The sequence below is a fragment of the Suricata suricatta genome, chromosome 5 (genome assembly GCF_006229205.1).
Source record: "Suricata suricatta isolate VVHF042 chromosome 5, meerkat_22Aug2017_6uvM2_HiC, whole genome shotgun sequence".
NCBI lineage: Eukaryota > Metazoa > Chordata > Mammalia > Carnivora > Herpestidae > Suricata > Suricata suricatta.
In genome coordinates this window covers 66,690,054-66,704,838 of record NC_043704.1, presented here as the reverse complement: position 1 = coordinate 66,704,838, position 14,785 = coordinate 66,690,054, and the positions used below count along the sequence as shown (strand labels likewise).

Here is a 14,785-nt window from a genome sequence, read left to right as displayed (position 1 = left end):
GGGATGTTGAATTTTGTCGAATGCAATTTTATGCATCATCTGATATGATTGTGTGCTCTTTGTCCTTCATTCTGTTACTGTGGCTTATCACACTGATTTTCATATATTAACCCATCCTTGCATCCCAAGGAGAAGTCCCATTTCATCATGCTGTATAATCCTTAAATGTGTAGCTGAATTCAGTTTGCTAGTATTTTTGTTGAGGATTTTTGCATTGATATTCCTTGGGAATATTGGTCTATAGATTTCTGGTAGTATCATTGTTTGATTTTTGTATCAAGATAATGCTGGCCTCATAAATGGGTTTGGAAGTGTTCCCTCCTCTGCACTTTTCTCAAAGAGTATGAAAAGGCTGGTGTTAATTCTTCTTTAAAGGTTAGGTAGCACTGTCTAGAGAAGGCATCTAGTCCTAACTTTTCTTTGTTGGTTTTGTTTATTTTTTATGATAACTACTTATTTGGTCTTCTGGCTGGTTTATAGGCCTGTTCATATATTTTTGTTTCTTCCCAATTTAGTCTTCATAAGTTGCAGGTTTCCAGGAATTTATCCATTTTATTCTAGATTACCCAGTTTGTTAGCATATAATTATTAAGAGTAGTCTCTCATGAATGTTTTAATTTATGCAGCACCAATTGCAATGTCTCCTCTTTCATTTCTGGTACTTGTTGTGTCTTTTCTCTTTTTTCTTTGTCTACAATGTTGTCAATTTTGTTGTATTTTTCTGTTTTTCAACTTGTGATATTTTTATTTCTGCTATAAGATTTTCTTCAAGTTTAGTTATTTCTTTCTATCTTTGAAGTGTACAGTTAGATTGTTGATTTGAGATCTTTTTTTTTTAACAACATCATTTTCTATTATAAAGTTCTTAGAGGTTTACTTATAAATCTCTTAGAGCTTTCACTGAATCCCATGTTTTGGTATGTTGTATTTTTATTTTCATTGTCTCAAGATGTTTTCCAATCTTCTTGTGATTTATTTGTTGACTTATCGGTTGTTCAAGAGAGTGTTGCTTACCTTCCGCATATGTCTGGATTTTCCAGTTTTCCTTTTGCTATTGATTTCTAGTTTCATTTCATTATGGTTGTAAACGATAGTGTTATAATTTCAATCTTAAATTTGTTAAGACTTATTTTGTGACTAACATGTGATCTATGTTGGAGAATGTTTCATGTTTGAGAATAATAATATGTATCCTGCTATTGTTGAATGGAGTGTTCTGTAATGTCTGCTAGTTCCACTAGCAGATCTATCATTGAAAGTGGGGTGTTGGAATCTCCTATTTTTGTTATTGCCTATTTCTCCCTTTAATTCTTTCAATTTTTGCTTGATATATTTGGGTGCTCTGTTGCTAGGTACATATATATATTTGCAACTTTTATTTCTTTCTGATGTACTTGCCTCTTATGACAATTTTTGATTATAGTTTGCCCTATGTAAGTATGGTCATTCCTGCTCTCTTTTGGATAGACTTTGCATGGATATATTTGCCTATCCTTTCACTTTCAGCCTATGTATGTCCTTATACCTAAAGTGAATTTCACATAGATAGCACATACTTGGATCTTTTTTGTTCCTAATCCATGCAACCACTTGATTTGGGAATTTAATATATTTATATTTAAAGAAATTACTGAAAAAGAAGGATTTATTTGCCATTTTAAAATTGTTTTCTATCTTGTGTTTATTTTGTCTCACATTTTTTCTTGCCTTACTTTGCATTTCATTGACTTTTGTACTGACATGCTTTAGTTCTACTCTTATTTTCTTTTGTGCATATTCTATAAGTATTTTCTTTGGCATACCTATAAAATATTTCATGTGATACACATGGTAATCACAATCTATTAAAAAGTGATTTTAGGGGCGTCTGGGTGGCTCAGTCAGTTAAACATCCAGGTTTTGATTTATAGCTCAGGTCATGTTCTCACAGTTGTGAGATGGAACTCCATGTTGGGATATGCACTGAGTGTGGACCCTGCTTAAGAGTCTCTCTCTCCCTCTGCCCCTCACCCCTGCTTGTGCTCTCTATTTAAAAAAAATACTAACTTCATTTACATTAAAAAATTCTACTCCTTTACAACTCCTCCTTCACTGTATTATCAATGTCACAAATTACATCTGTTTATATTCTGTAACTATTAATATAGTTTTATATACTTTTATCATTTTATTTTTTTTCACCATGGTAAGTTTACTCTTTAATCCCCATCACCTATTTTACCCACCACCCCTTTCCTCCTCCCTCCTGGTAACTATCAGTTTGTTCTCTATAGTTAAAAGTCTGTTTCTTGGTTTGTCTCTCTCTTTTTCTCCTTTGCTGGTTTTTCCCCCCTTAAATTCCACATATGAGTGAACTCTTTGGTATTTGTCTTTCTCTGACTTATTTCACTTAGCATTATACTGTCTAACTCTATCCATGTTGTTGAAAATGGTAAGATTCATTATTCCTGATGCCTGAGTGATATTCCATTGTGTATGTGTGTGTAACAACTTCTTTATCCATTCATTTATCAATGGACACTTGAGCTGTTTCCATAGTTTGGCTATTGTAAATAATGTTAAAAAAATAGGGGTACATGTATCCCTTGAATTAATGTTTTTGCATTTGGGGGAAATATCCAGTAGTGTGATTACTGGATCATAGGGTAGTTCTAGTTCTAATTTTTGAGGAACCTCCAAACTATTTCCACAGTGACTGTATCAATTTGGATTCTCACTAACAGTGCATGAGGGTTCCTTTTTCTCTACATCCTTGCCAACACATTTTGTTTCTTGTGTTTTTCATTTTGATCATTCTGATAGGTGTGAGGTGATATTGCAGTTTTGATTTACAATTCCCTGATTATGAGTAATATTCAGCATCTGTGTTTTCTTTCAAGAAATGTCTGTTCAGGGGCACCTGGGTGGCTCAGTCAGTTGAGCGTCCGACTTTGGCTCAGGTCATGATCTCATGACTCATGGGTTTGAGCCCCGCATTGGGCTCTGTGCTGACCACTAGCTCAGAGCAGGGGAGGGCCAGAGAGAAAGGGAGACTGTCTTCGGATTCTGTGTCTCCCTCTCTCTCTGGCCTTCCCCTGCTTGTGCTGTCTCTGTCTCTCAAAAATAAATTAAAAAACATGTCTGTTCATATCTCCAGCACATTTTTAATTGGATTATTTATTTTGGCAGTATTGAGTTATATCTGTTCTTTGTATATTTTGGATACTAATCCTTTATTGGATATGTTATTTGCAAACATGCTCTCCAATTCTGCAGGTTGCCTTTTAGTTTTATTGTTTCCTTCACTATGCAGAAACTTTTTATTTTTATATAATCCCAATAGTTCTGATTTTGTTTCCCTAGTCTAAGGAGACATATCTAGAAAAATCTGAAAATCTGCAATGGCCGATGTCCAGAGAGACTACTGCCTGTGCTCTCTTCAAGGATTTTTATAGTCTCACACTTATGTCTTTAATCTATTCTTAAATAATTTTGTGTGTGGTGAAAAAGAGTGGCCCAGTTTCATTCTTTTGCATATGGCTGTCCAGTTTCCCCAACACCATTTGTTGAAGACTATCTTTTTCCCATTGTATATTCACTAATTCTTCCTTTGTTGAAGATTAGTTGACCATATAATTGTGGGTTTATTTCTGTTTTGTTGTTTGTTGTTCTGCCAGTGCCCTACTGTTTTAGTTACTAACACTGTGTGTAATGTAACTTGAAATCTAGAATTGTGATACCTGCTGTTTTATTTCTTTTTCAAAAATGCTTTGTGTATTTGAGATCTTCTCTGGTTCCATAAAAATTCTGGGATTGTTTCTTCTAGCTCTGTGAAAAATGCTATTGGTATTTTGATAGGAATTGCATTAAATGTGTAGATTACTTTATGTAGTATAGATGTTTTAACAATATTTGTTCTTCCACCTCTTCCAATCCATGAGCATGGAAAGTCTTTTCATTTCTTTGTCTCATCTTGAATTTCATCAATGTTTTATAGTTATTTCTTTTATCAGTGTCTCAGAGTACAGGGCTCTCACCACTTTGGCTATGTTTATTCCTGTTTTTTCTTTTTGATGCAATTATAAATAGGATTGTTTTCTTCCCTTTCCACTGCTTCATTATTAGTGTATAGGAATGCAATAGGTTTCTGTACAGATATTGTTTCCTGTGGCTTTATTGAATTGATTTATCAGTTGTAGTTTATTGCTAGAGTCTTTCGAGTTTTCTATATATAGTATCATGACATCTACAAAGGGTGAGAGTTTTACTTCTTAACATTTTGGATGACTTTATTTATTTTGTCTGATTGCTATGGCTAGTACTTCCAGTATTTTATTGAATAAAAGTGGTGAAAGTAGACATCCTTGTCTTGTTCCTGATCTGAGAGGAAAAGCTCCCAGTTTTTCTCCATGAATATGATATTGACTGTGGGTTTTTCATATAAGGCTTTTATTACATTGAGGTATATTCCTTCTAGACCTACTTCACAGAGGGTTTTTTTTTTAATCATGAATGGATGTTGTACTTTGTCAAATGTTTTTTCTGCATCTACTGAAATGCTGGTTTTATTCTCTTTTTACTGATTTAGCTTCATATAGTTTTTAAAAATGGTTTTATATCCTAAATTCTAAACTTGAATTTAAACTTATCATTACAACATTACAGGATTCTGTACCTTTTATGCTTTCATTTTGTTGTCTAGTGTTCATTCATTTTAACTTTAAGAACTCTCTTTAGCAGTTCTAGTAAGGCAGGTGTATTGGCAATAAACATTCTCAGCTTTTGCTTATGTTAGAAGGTCTTTATTTTTCCATTTTTGAATTAGTTTTCCAGATATAGTATACAATGCTGGCTTTTTTTTTTTTTTTAACTTCTTGCCCTTTGAATGTATCAACCCACTCCCTTCTAACCTAAAATGTTTCTGTGGAGAAATCCACTGATTATCTGATGGGAGTTTCCATATGCATAATGAGTTGCAAGATTGTTTGTGTCTGTCCATCTGATTATAATGTATCTCATTGTAGGCCTCTTTGTGTTCAATTTCATTGGAGTATTTGAAGGTTCTTGAATGCAAATATTCATTATTTTCTTCCTCAGATTTTGGAATTTTTTTGACCGTTATTTTGTCATATAAATTCTCTGCCCCGCTTCTCTCTCTCTTCTTCTTATGGGACCACCATAATGCTTATATTGATCTGCTTGATGGTATTCTGTAAGTTCTTTAGGCATTTGTTTTATTCCACTCATTTGATAATTCTTCCTACATATTAAGTCTTCTGTTGATCCCTTCCTTTAATAAAAATTTTCAATTCAATATTTTTCCACCAAATACCATTTTGGTTCTTTTTTGTAGTTTCTGTCTCTACTGATATTCCCATTACATTCATTCATCATTTTTTTCTGATTTTGTTTAGTCTATTCATGTACTCTTAAAGTGCATTGAATTTAAGAAAATTATTCTGAACTGTCAGTTAATTCACAGATATCCATTTCCTTAGGATCAGTTTTTTTGGAGGGCACTTTGGTTCCTTTGATTGGGCTATATCTCACTATTTCTTTGTGTTTATTATTTCTTCTTGTGAATTTAGCATTTGAAAATATAGCCACCTCTTATGGGCTGACTTTGTATAGGGGAAAGTTTTCACCCATCAGCCCATGTAGAATCCTGGGGGCTTCTCAAACCTTTAATGATGATGTGTCGTCTTTGGGCTTGTGTGTAATAATTTCCCAATTAGAGAAATTTCTGATTTCTTTACCAGTGGCTTGTAGTCTCTTGCTTCCTCTATAGTCTGTTGGTAGCATTGCAAGTTTTTTTGATGCTTTAACAAACCACTGAATTCAATATCTGTTCTCTGCTGCCCCCAGGCATCCATCTTTCATCAGTACTCACCTGTCAGTCTGTTGGGGATCCCCCTAGAAAGCTGGAACATTGAATGTACATTCTGTTCTTTTATTACCCTCTAATGAAAGAAGAGGTAGGTTGGACTTTCCTCCTGAACATAAGCTGTGAGAATCTGGAGGAAGAGCTCACACAGTTGAAATGAAATGAAATGGCTGTGGCTATTCTAGGCTTTGAACTTGTCTGGGGTACTATTATTTCCTAACTAATCTCTGGGGTTTTCATGAAGGCTTTATGGAACATATATTTTTGTTACATAAATGTCTCTAGGCTACCTATTCTGACATTGTGCTGACATCACTCTCCATTGATTACTTTCTGGAGTATTTCCCCATCACTTTTCTCCCAATCTGACTGTACTATTTGAAGTAAGTATATTGTAAATAGCATATAGTTGGGTCATATTTTTAATCCATTCTGCCAATGTATGCATTTGAATTGGTGTATTCAGACCATTTATATTTAATATTGTTGCTATGTTAGGGCTTCAGTCTTTTTTTTTTCTTTTTCACTGTTTCTTTCCCCATGCCTTTCTAAGGATTACTTCAGTTATTGAACAGCCACTTGATGTGTCAATAATGTTTTTGAGTGTATTTTTTTCACATATGGCTGCTTTTGGTATTACATTATATATTTATAACTTGTCAGAGTTTTCTGATGTCATCATACAACCATTTTGAGTTAAGAATAAAAACCTTACCTCCATTTTCCCATTGGTAATATTCCTCTAGAATATTTTTGTTAGATATAGGAAGGCCAGTTGTGTTTTATTTCAGCACATAAAACAGATCAGATTTTCTTCTGGCCTTCCTAGTTTCTGATGGAAAATCCACTGTCATGCAATTGGTTTTGCACTATCAGTAAGACATCATTTCTATTGTTTTCATGATTTTTACTTGGTGTTTAGTGTTTGGAAGTTTGACTATGATGTGTTCTCTCAGCTTCTGGAATCTATAGGCTCATTATGTTGTCAAACTTAGTAAGTTTTCAGCTATTATTCCCTATGTAATTTTTCCATCCTGTTCTCTTTCTTCTTTCCTTCCTCGCTGGTTTTGACACAAGAGGAGGAAGGTGTGTGGCTCCTTGTTACCATTGGGCAGTGGGTGAAATTATGGTACCCTGCATGCTCTCCTCTAACACCACAGGTGATGAGTTTCATTACCACCCAGAAGGGTTAGAAGCTCCAGCTCTTTACTCAGCTTTTGCTCAATGTCAGAAACTTATGCTCCCGACTCAGCCTCTACATAGGTTTTTCTGTGGTGGTTAGCGAGAGTAGAGAGATTATTTTTTAACAGTGTTTTGTCTTGATAGGTTGCGCCTTAACATCATCCGTTGGGTATACAGTGCTAACTTTTATTGGGCTTTTTAATTGTTTAGTCTGTGCCGACTGGCAGTTCCAAGTTGCCAGCTTCTTCAAATCTATTCTGAGATAATAAAACAAAAAGGAAACAGGAAAGTCACCACCATGTCATTTCTTGGGTGTCAGGGGCCCTAATCAGGCTCACTTCTCTCCATCTTTTCCAGTCATGTTTGTTTAAAATATTGGGGTGACTGGGTGGCTCAGATCACGATCTCACAGTTTGTGGATTCAACCCTGAGATTCTCTCTCTACCTCTCTCTCTCTCAAAATAAATAAATAAGCATTAGAAAAAATATATATAGAACAACAAGGCTTTTTGGTAGTACTTAGTAAGGAAAAATATATCTATTCCATATCTCATAAGCAGAGTTCCTTATGATCTTTCAAGTCTCATCTTTATCTGTTCTTATATCTCTATTTTCTTTCCTAATATTAGAGCCTGAAGTCAGGTCCTATCGTACGTAGTGACATTTCTGGAACAGCCAGAGCACAATTAGAGGAAAGTGTAAAAATCCAGTAACATCTTTTTGTTGATGAATTGATAAAGTCACAAATCACATCCTACTTACCCAGTAATAATAATTTCTGGATATGTTTGTGTTCCAAGGTTCCAAGCTCCTCCACTGATTGGCCACTCCTAAATAATTATTCAGGAAGAATTTATGAGTTTAATTTTTTTAAATTTATGTGACTTAAAAATTTTAAATGAAAACATTCATTTAAAATAAATGATTGTAATGTAACAAAGGATGAAGTGTGCAGCCATCTTTTAATCCTTCCCTTAACAATTACAAGTGCACAATTCTATCAAATATTACCATTTACTTAAAAAGTATTAAAGAAATATTTTAATTATATAAAAACAGTGTGGCTATATTTGCCACATAGTCTGTGTACCAAACTATTGTAGTTCTATTTAACACAGAATGCTATGTAAATCGTGCCCCCTGCCCTGGAGTTTTCCATTCCAACAGCCCTTTGTAAATAGAAATCCTAAATTACTATTTTAAGAATTTAGAAAATACTTAATGAACAATGAATTTTGTTAATTATATCTTGTTGACTGTATAAGAAATAGTTAACTGAAAAGAGTTGACTCTTGAATTTTGTAAAACATAATCCTTCATCTAATAATTAAAAATTACATCTTATGATTCAAATATATGCTAGTTTAAGTTACTTAGTTTATAAATATATGATAGCTAAAAGTACCTCAGTATGTAAATATATACTAAGTACATAAGAAATTTATATTTGTGTAGGCTTAAAGCTATGTAGCACTTAGGAAATGTAAATTTCACAAGTTACATCTTTTGTAAACACCAGCTTATGACCTCAGAAAAATGTAGTTCAAGTTTTCTTAAATGGAAGTTCAGAAAATAACAGGAAAAAGTATTATCATATAATATGAATACAGGAAAACATATTTTTAATGCTTACTTTTACCTTATTACTGTATCCTTGTTTTTTATGCTTGGCTCCTATAGAGTAGAGTACTAGAATCAGATCTGGTGGGCAATCAGCAAAGTATGCTGTGCATGTAACTGGTGATTCATGAATGTCCATGGGATACGGATTTTCAAAGATTGGGAAACTAATAGATGAAGAAAATATATTAGTGTAATTTTCCAATGATAAAAAATAAAGTAACTTTTATAAAACAAACCCTAAAATCTTCTAAATATTAATTATGCTTCACTTAATAGTTTAGGTATCTTGAAACAATGATCACATGAACAAGAATGCTCTTTTAAAAATATTTATCTATAAAATGTAATATGAATACTGGGAGAATTTTTCTTGGATAAATTGTCTTTTCTTTAATTCCAAAATTCCACAGTGATGTCACTTTGCTAATACAGATAGAATGAATTATGTTAAGTCAACTTGAGTACATTTTCAGCTTATTTGTCAATGTATTAAAACACACCAACTAGTTGTTTTACCTATGTACAATTTTATATAAATATTAATATATTATACTTATAAATGTAAAAATATCTTAGTAAATTTGACATGCATTTTCTAATAAGGTAACACATAGGCAAGTGTTTTGTTTTTTTTGCAGGAATAATTGAAGGATGTGTTTGCTATGTGGGTGTATGATTATATATGTTTAAGATCATTTCCAATGTAAACTAGAGAACATGGTGGGAATACAGACTTATGGATGCAATAACTTTCATATCTTCAGCCCACCATAATTTAAAAAATAGGTATAAGTGTAGAACCACATAAAGAATTCTTAGAGGTAATAGGCACTGTAGTAGAGGGGAGTGAGCTATTCTATGCTGTATAGGTTCTAGGTCTGTGTATGTATATTCATGTTATTTCTTATATAAGGTGAGGTTTTTTTTTAACTGGGGGTCTAGGGGCTAGTAAAAATAATTCTCCACCATATTATTAGAAACTAGTTAAAAACCTAGTCCAAACTAAAAGTATGTGTATGTGTATTGGCAAGGGTTTTCTTCCTCTGATATGAAATGCTACAGATTTGATCTGAGATAAGAATAGTAGTATATGCATAATCAGGTGGAAAGGAGCACGTTGTGTTTAATAAATGATATATCTGATAAAGGGTTAGTATTCAAGATATACAACTCAACACCCCAAAAAAAAATAATCCAGTTAAAAAATGGGCTGAAGACATGAACATAGCCAACAGACACAAGAAAAGATACTCAACATTTACTCATCATCAAGGAAATACAGACTAAAACTATAACACGTTATCACTTCACCCCTGACAGAATGGCTAAAATCAACAACATAAACAATAGGTGTTGGGATGGATGTGGACAAAGAGGAAACCTCTTACATTATTGGTAGCAATGCAAACTGGTGCAGCTACTCCACAGTGTGGAGATTCCTCTTAAGTTAAAAACAAAACTACCCTATGATCCAGCAATTGCACTGCTAGGCATTTACTCAAAGAATACAAAAATACTAATTCAGAGGAACAAATGCATGCCAATATTTATTACAGCATTATCTACTATAGCCAAACTAGGAAGCAGTCCAAGTGTCCATTGACTGATGAATAAAGATGTAGTGTGTGTGTATATGTGTATATATATATATATATATATATATATATATATATATATATATATACACATACATACATACACACACACAATGGAACACTACTCAGCCATGAAAAGAATGACATCTTGGTATTTGCAATGACAGGGATGGAGAGCTAGAGAGTATAATGCTAAGAGAAGTCAGTCAGTCAGAGGAAGACAAATACCATATGATTTCACTCATGTGGAACTTAAGAAACAAAACAAACAAGCATAGGTAAAAAAAAAAAAGAGAGAGAGAGAGACAAGCTAATGGTTATCAGAGGGGAGGTGGGTGGAAGAATGGACTGAATAGGTAACAGAGATTAAGGAGTGCACTTGTGATGAGCACTGGGTGTTGTGTTGAATCACTATATTATATACCTAAAAGTAATATTACACTATGTTAACTGGAATTTAAATTAGAACCATTTTTTAAAAAGAATAAAGTACTATCTGGACCAAGAAATAAAGAGACAGCAAGTAGGTTACAAGAGATGGATGAGAGATTCTCTGTTTCAGAGTAGAAATTAAACACATAAGAGATTGATGAATTAGAAGTAAAATAAATGGATCACCTTAAAGTCCACATCTACAACTTCAGATTTGATAATAACAAGAGGTTACAATGACAGACTCTAACAAAGTGAAAAATATCATGAAAATACTCGGGGGGAAATTAGTATATTGACAAAGAGTAAAGAGAAAGATAGTTAAGAAAAGAATAGCTAAAAATGTAGTCTAAGAATTTAGATGTGGAGATGTAAGCAAAGATATAAATCCAAGAAATCAAGAAGAAAAATTTGTAAGCCCTGATGCTTGTTTTCATATAACAAGGGGGAGGGAGAAGGGAAGAAGGGATAAATTAATTTGAAAAGGGATGCAAAGCTACAATATAATTATATTAAACATGGTTAAAAGTTAACTACTAGGAAAGAAAGAGAATATGTTAAATTTCTTATAACAATGAAATGGAAATGTCACATAGTTTAAAATATGGTGCTGCTGAAGGTGAAATGTTAAAAACTAGCAAATAAGATGTCAATTAACATACTTATATAAGCTAATGAAAACCATAAGAATAAATGGATATACTGAAAACAGTATTAAAGGTATAAAGGGCCTTGAAAAATAGCAAATATGGCACAGAAAGAAGAGTTGAGTACTACTGGGAACAGAAGAGTAAATTTTAATAAAACTAAGATTAGAACCTAAAGGAAGAGACATAAATCTATACATGTACACAAAATTTACTGTTTTAATGGTGATAAATAGAAAAGCCAGGCAAAATCAGTGATGAGGATCTTAAGGCCCCAACCCTACATCTCTTTCCAACTACTGAAATATATGCTGAAAATGAATATAAAGAACAACTCTGGCTCTGACATTTTTAAACACCACGGAAAGTAGAACTGAGGCTGTAAGCCATTTAACAAAAATTTATTAAGAACCTACTCCATGTGCAGACAAAGCCTCTCTATGATCCCTACAGTCTATTAGAGAAATGATCTTTAAAATAATAATGACAAATGGAAAAATTTATCTGTGTCAAAACTATGAAGGAGTGGAGCAAAGGAGCTGTGAGAATCTGTAATAGGATATTTGACCAAATTATATAGGTAATGACAGAATTTTCTAAATGAGGAAATGATCTCTGAGGTGAGCTTCTTATAGATAAGATGTTAATGAGAAGAAAAAGGAAGGGAAAATCAACACATACAGGGAAGAGAGACTGCACACAACTTCTAAATGTATAGGGGCTAAGAGAAGATCAGTGGGCCTAGAGCACAGAATGAGGGAAAATCAGAGACAGGAGGATCCTGTGTTCCCTGGACACATTAAGATAACAACTATATCTGTACAACTAACTCTGAAAATGATCTAAAGACAGGCAGAACAGACTTTCTGCAGTTAATTGTAGAGAAGAGGCCACACTGAAAAAGGGTAAGAGGGTAGAGATGTGGTTGGGAAGCAAACCCCTGGAGAGACTAATCACACATGAGATGGATAACAGGCATGGGGAAGTAAGAAGATTAGAACCCACACAAGGCACTGGGAATCTGCAGTAGGAAGGCAAGTCTCCATTAACATGGGGCTTGATGGTCATGGAGGGGGGCACTTGTGAGGAAGAGCACTGGGTGTTATATGGAAACCAACTTGGCAATAAAAAATAAGTAAATAAATAAAAACACGGGGCTTAACTCCAGGAAAGCCAGAGAGAAATAGGAAACTGAGTCACTGCCCTTAAAGAGCCAGCATAGTAAATAACCCCAACTGAGACACAGCACAGAAGCTGCAGTTTGAAAAGTCCCTGGAGTAAATGTGAAGATTTATTTACTAATCTCAGAATGTGCACGGAAGGGGCAGAGATCTTCAGGAGACTTCTCTAAGAACAAATGTAGGTGGGTGCATTTTTCTTCCCATCCCCCCACCTAGATAGATGAACACTTGGAAACCAGCCCTAGCACTCTCCACCTATCTTGGTAGCACTGTGTGCCCTACCCCATCCAACCCACCTGCCTTCATAGGCATCCCTGCAAAGCAGCTCCTGCTTCTCTACGTCCTGCAAGCATCCCAGGTACAGAGCAGTGCCAATCCAAAATGACTCCTGTCCTGAGGAAAGGGGGGAGATAACCACACACAGCAACATACCTACAATTCCAACAACTGAGCCTTTTAGCTGGCTATGCAGAAACAAAGCCCTGCTGTTCAGTGTGCCCACAGTTATGGTAGAGAGGCTAACCACAAAATACCTAGTCTGACTGCTGGCCTCACCCACCAACAAAAGCCTCTGTGGGCAAACAAGGAGAAAGCCCTGACATTTCACTGTGCCTGTGATAACCTCACCTACCTACAAGACCACAGAGATCTCAGGCCCCTCAATAGCACAGGGACCGAACCCTGTCTAGTGCACCCAGAGCAGGCAAAGTAGATAACTGCAGCTGACTGGGCTAATGCAGATACTGCTCAGCCACAGACCAGGGTACACACAGCTCCCAAAGAAGACATCCCAGGAGAACCTAGGTCTGGTGACTAGGGGAAATATCACTACAGAGCACCACAGGACCTCTTCTACACAAGGCCACTACTTTCAAGACCATGAAATATAGCTGACATCCATAATACAAAAAAACAAACACAGAGTGAGACAGAGGGATATGTCCCCAAATGAAAGAACAGAACAAAATCACAGCAAAAGATCTAAGCAAAGCTGAGATATGCTGTATGCCTGATAAAAATGCAAAGTAATGATTATAAAGATACTCAGTGAACTTCAGTAAAGAGTATATGAACTCAGTGAGAACTTCAAAGGGAAATTATAAAACAAAACCCGGCAGACATGAAAAATTCAATTGAAATAAAAAACACATTAGAGGGAATAAACAGCAGATAAGGGTAGGCAATAGAATGGCTCAGTGATCAGGAAGACAGGGCACTGAAAGTGAAGCAACCAAGAAAAAGAATAAATGACAACAGATTAAGAGAATTCTGTGACATCATCAAGAGTATTAACATTCACATTATAGGGATCCCAAAAGGAGAGAGAGAAGGAGCGATAAAAGTTATTTGAAGAAATAATAGCTGAAAACTTCCCTAATCTAGGGAAGGAAACAGACATCCAGATACAGGGATCACAGAGAGCCTCTAATGAGATTAACCCAAGGAGGTCCATACCAAGACACATAATAATTAAATGACAAAAAGTAATAATAGAATTTTAAAAGCAGCAAAAGAAAAAATTACATAAAGGGAAATCTCATAAGGCTATTTGCTGATTTTTCAGCAGAAACTTTGTAGGCCGGAAGAGGGTGGCATATATATATAAATTTCTGAAAGGAAAAATCCTACAACCAAGAATACTCTATACAGAATAGAATAGATTACCATTCAGAATAGAAGGAGAAATAAAAATTCCCCCCTCCCAAAAGTTAAAGGAGTTGATCACCACTAAAACAGCCTTATAAGAAATTTTGAAGGGAATTCTTTGAGAAGAAAAAGGCCACTTTTCACTATAAGAAAATTATGAAAGAAAAAGTTCACAAGTAAAAGAAACAAATAATGAAGGTGGTAAATAAATCACTTATATAGCCAGTATGGAACTTAAAACAGAAAATTATATCTACAAAAACCATTCAAGGTATATACAAAATATGTAAAATAGGATATCATACAAATAAAACATGGAGACAGTAAAAAATGTAATGCTTTTAGAATGTGTTCGAACTTAAGTGACCATCAAGTTAATACAGACTGCTATATCCATAAGATGTTATAGATGAACCTAATGGTAACCACAAATCAAAAACTTATATTAGACACACAAAAAATAGAAAGTAAGCCAAGTGTAACACTAAAGAAAGCCATCAAACCACAAGAGAACAGAGCTAGAGAAGAAGAAAGGGACAGAGGAGAATGGAAAAAAAAACCCTAGAAAATAATGTAATAGCAACAGTACACACCTACCAATAATTATTTATTTTA

The 14,785-nt window shown here is 34.5% G+C and overlaps 1 protein-coding gene across 1 annotated transcript in view; it reads right to left on the bottom strand.

The window, feature by feature from the left end:
- Positions 1-14,785, bottom strand: part of STXBP5L (syntaxin binding protein 5 like) — a 361,836-nt gene that overhangs the window by 140,958 nt on the left and 206,093 nt on the right. Inside the window, exons 14-15 of the mRNA XM_029939407.1 lie at positions 8,685-8,832; positions 7,808-7,875 (exon numbers count right to left, since the gene is read on the bottom strand). Of these exons, the coding sequence (XP_029795267.1) occupies positions 7,808-7,875; positions 8,685-8,832 (216 nt within the window). The remainder of the gene's footprint in view (positions 1-7,807; positions 7,876-8,684; positions 8,833-14,785) is intronic.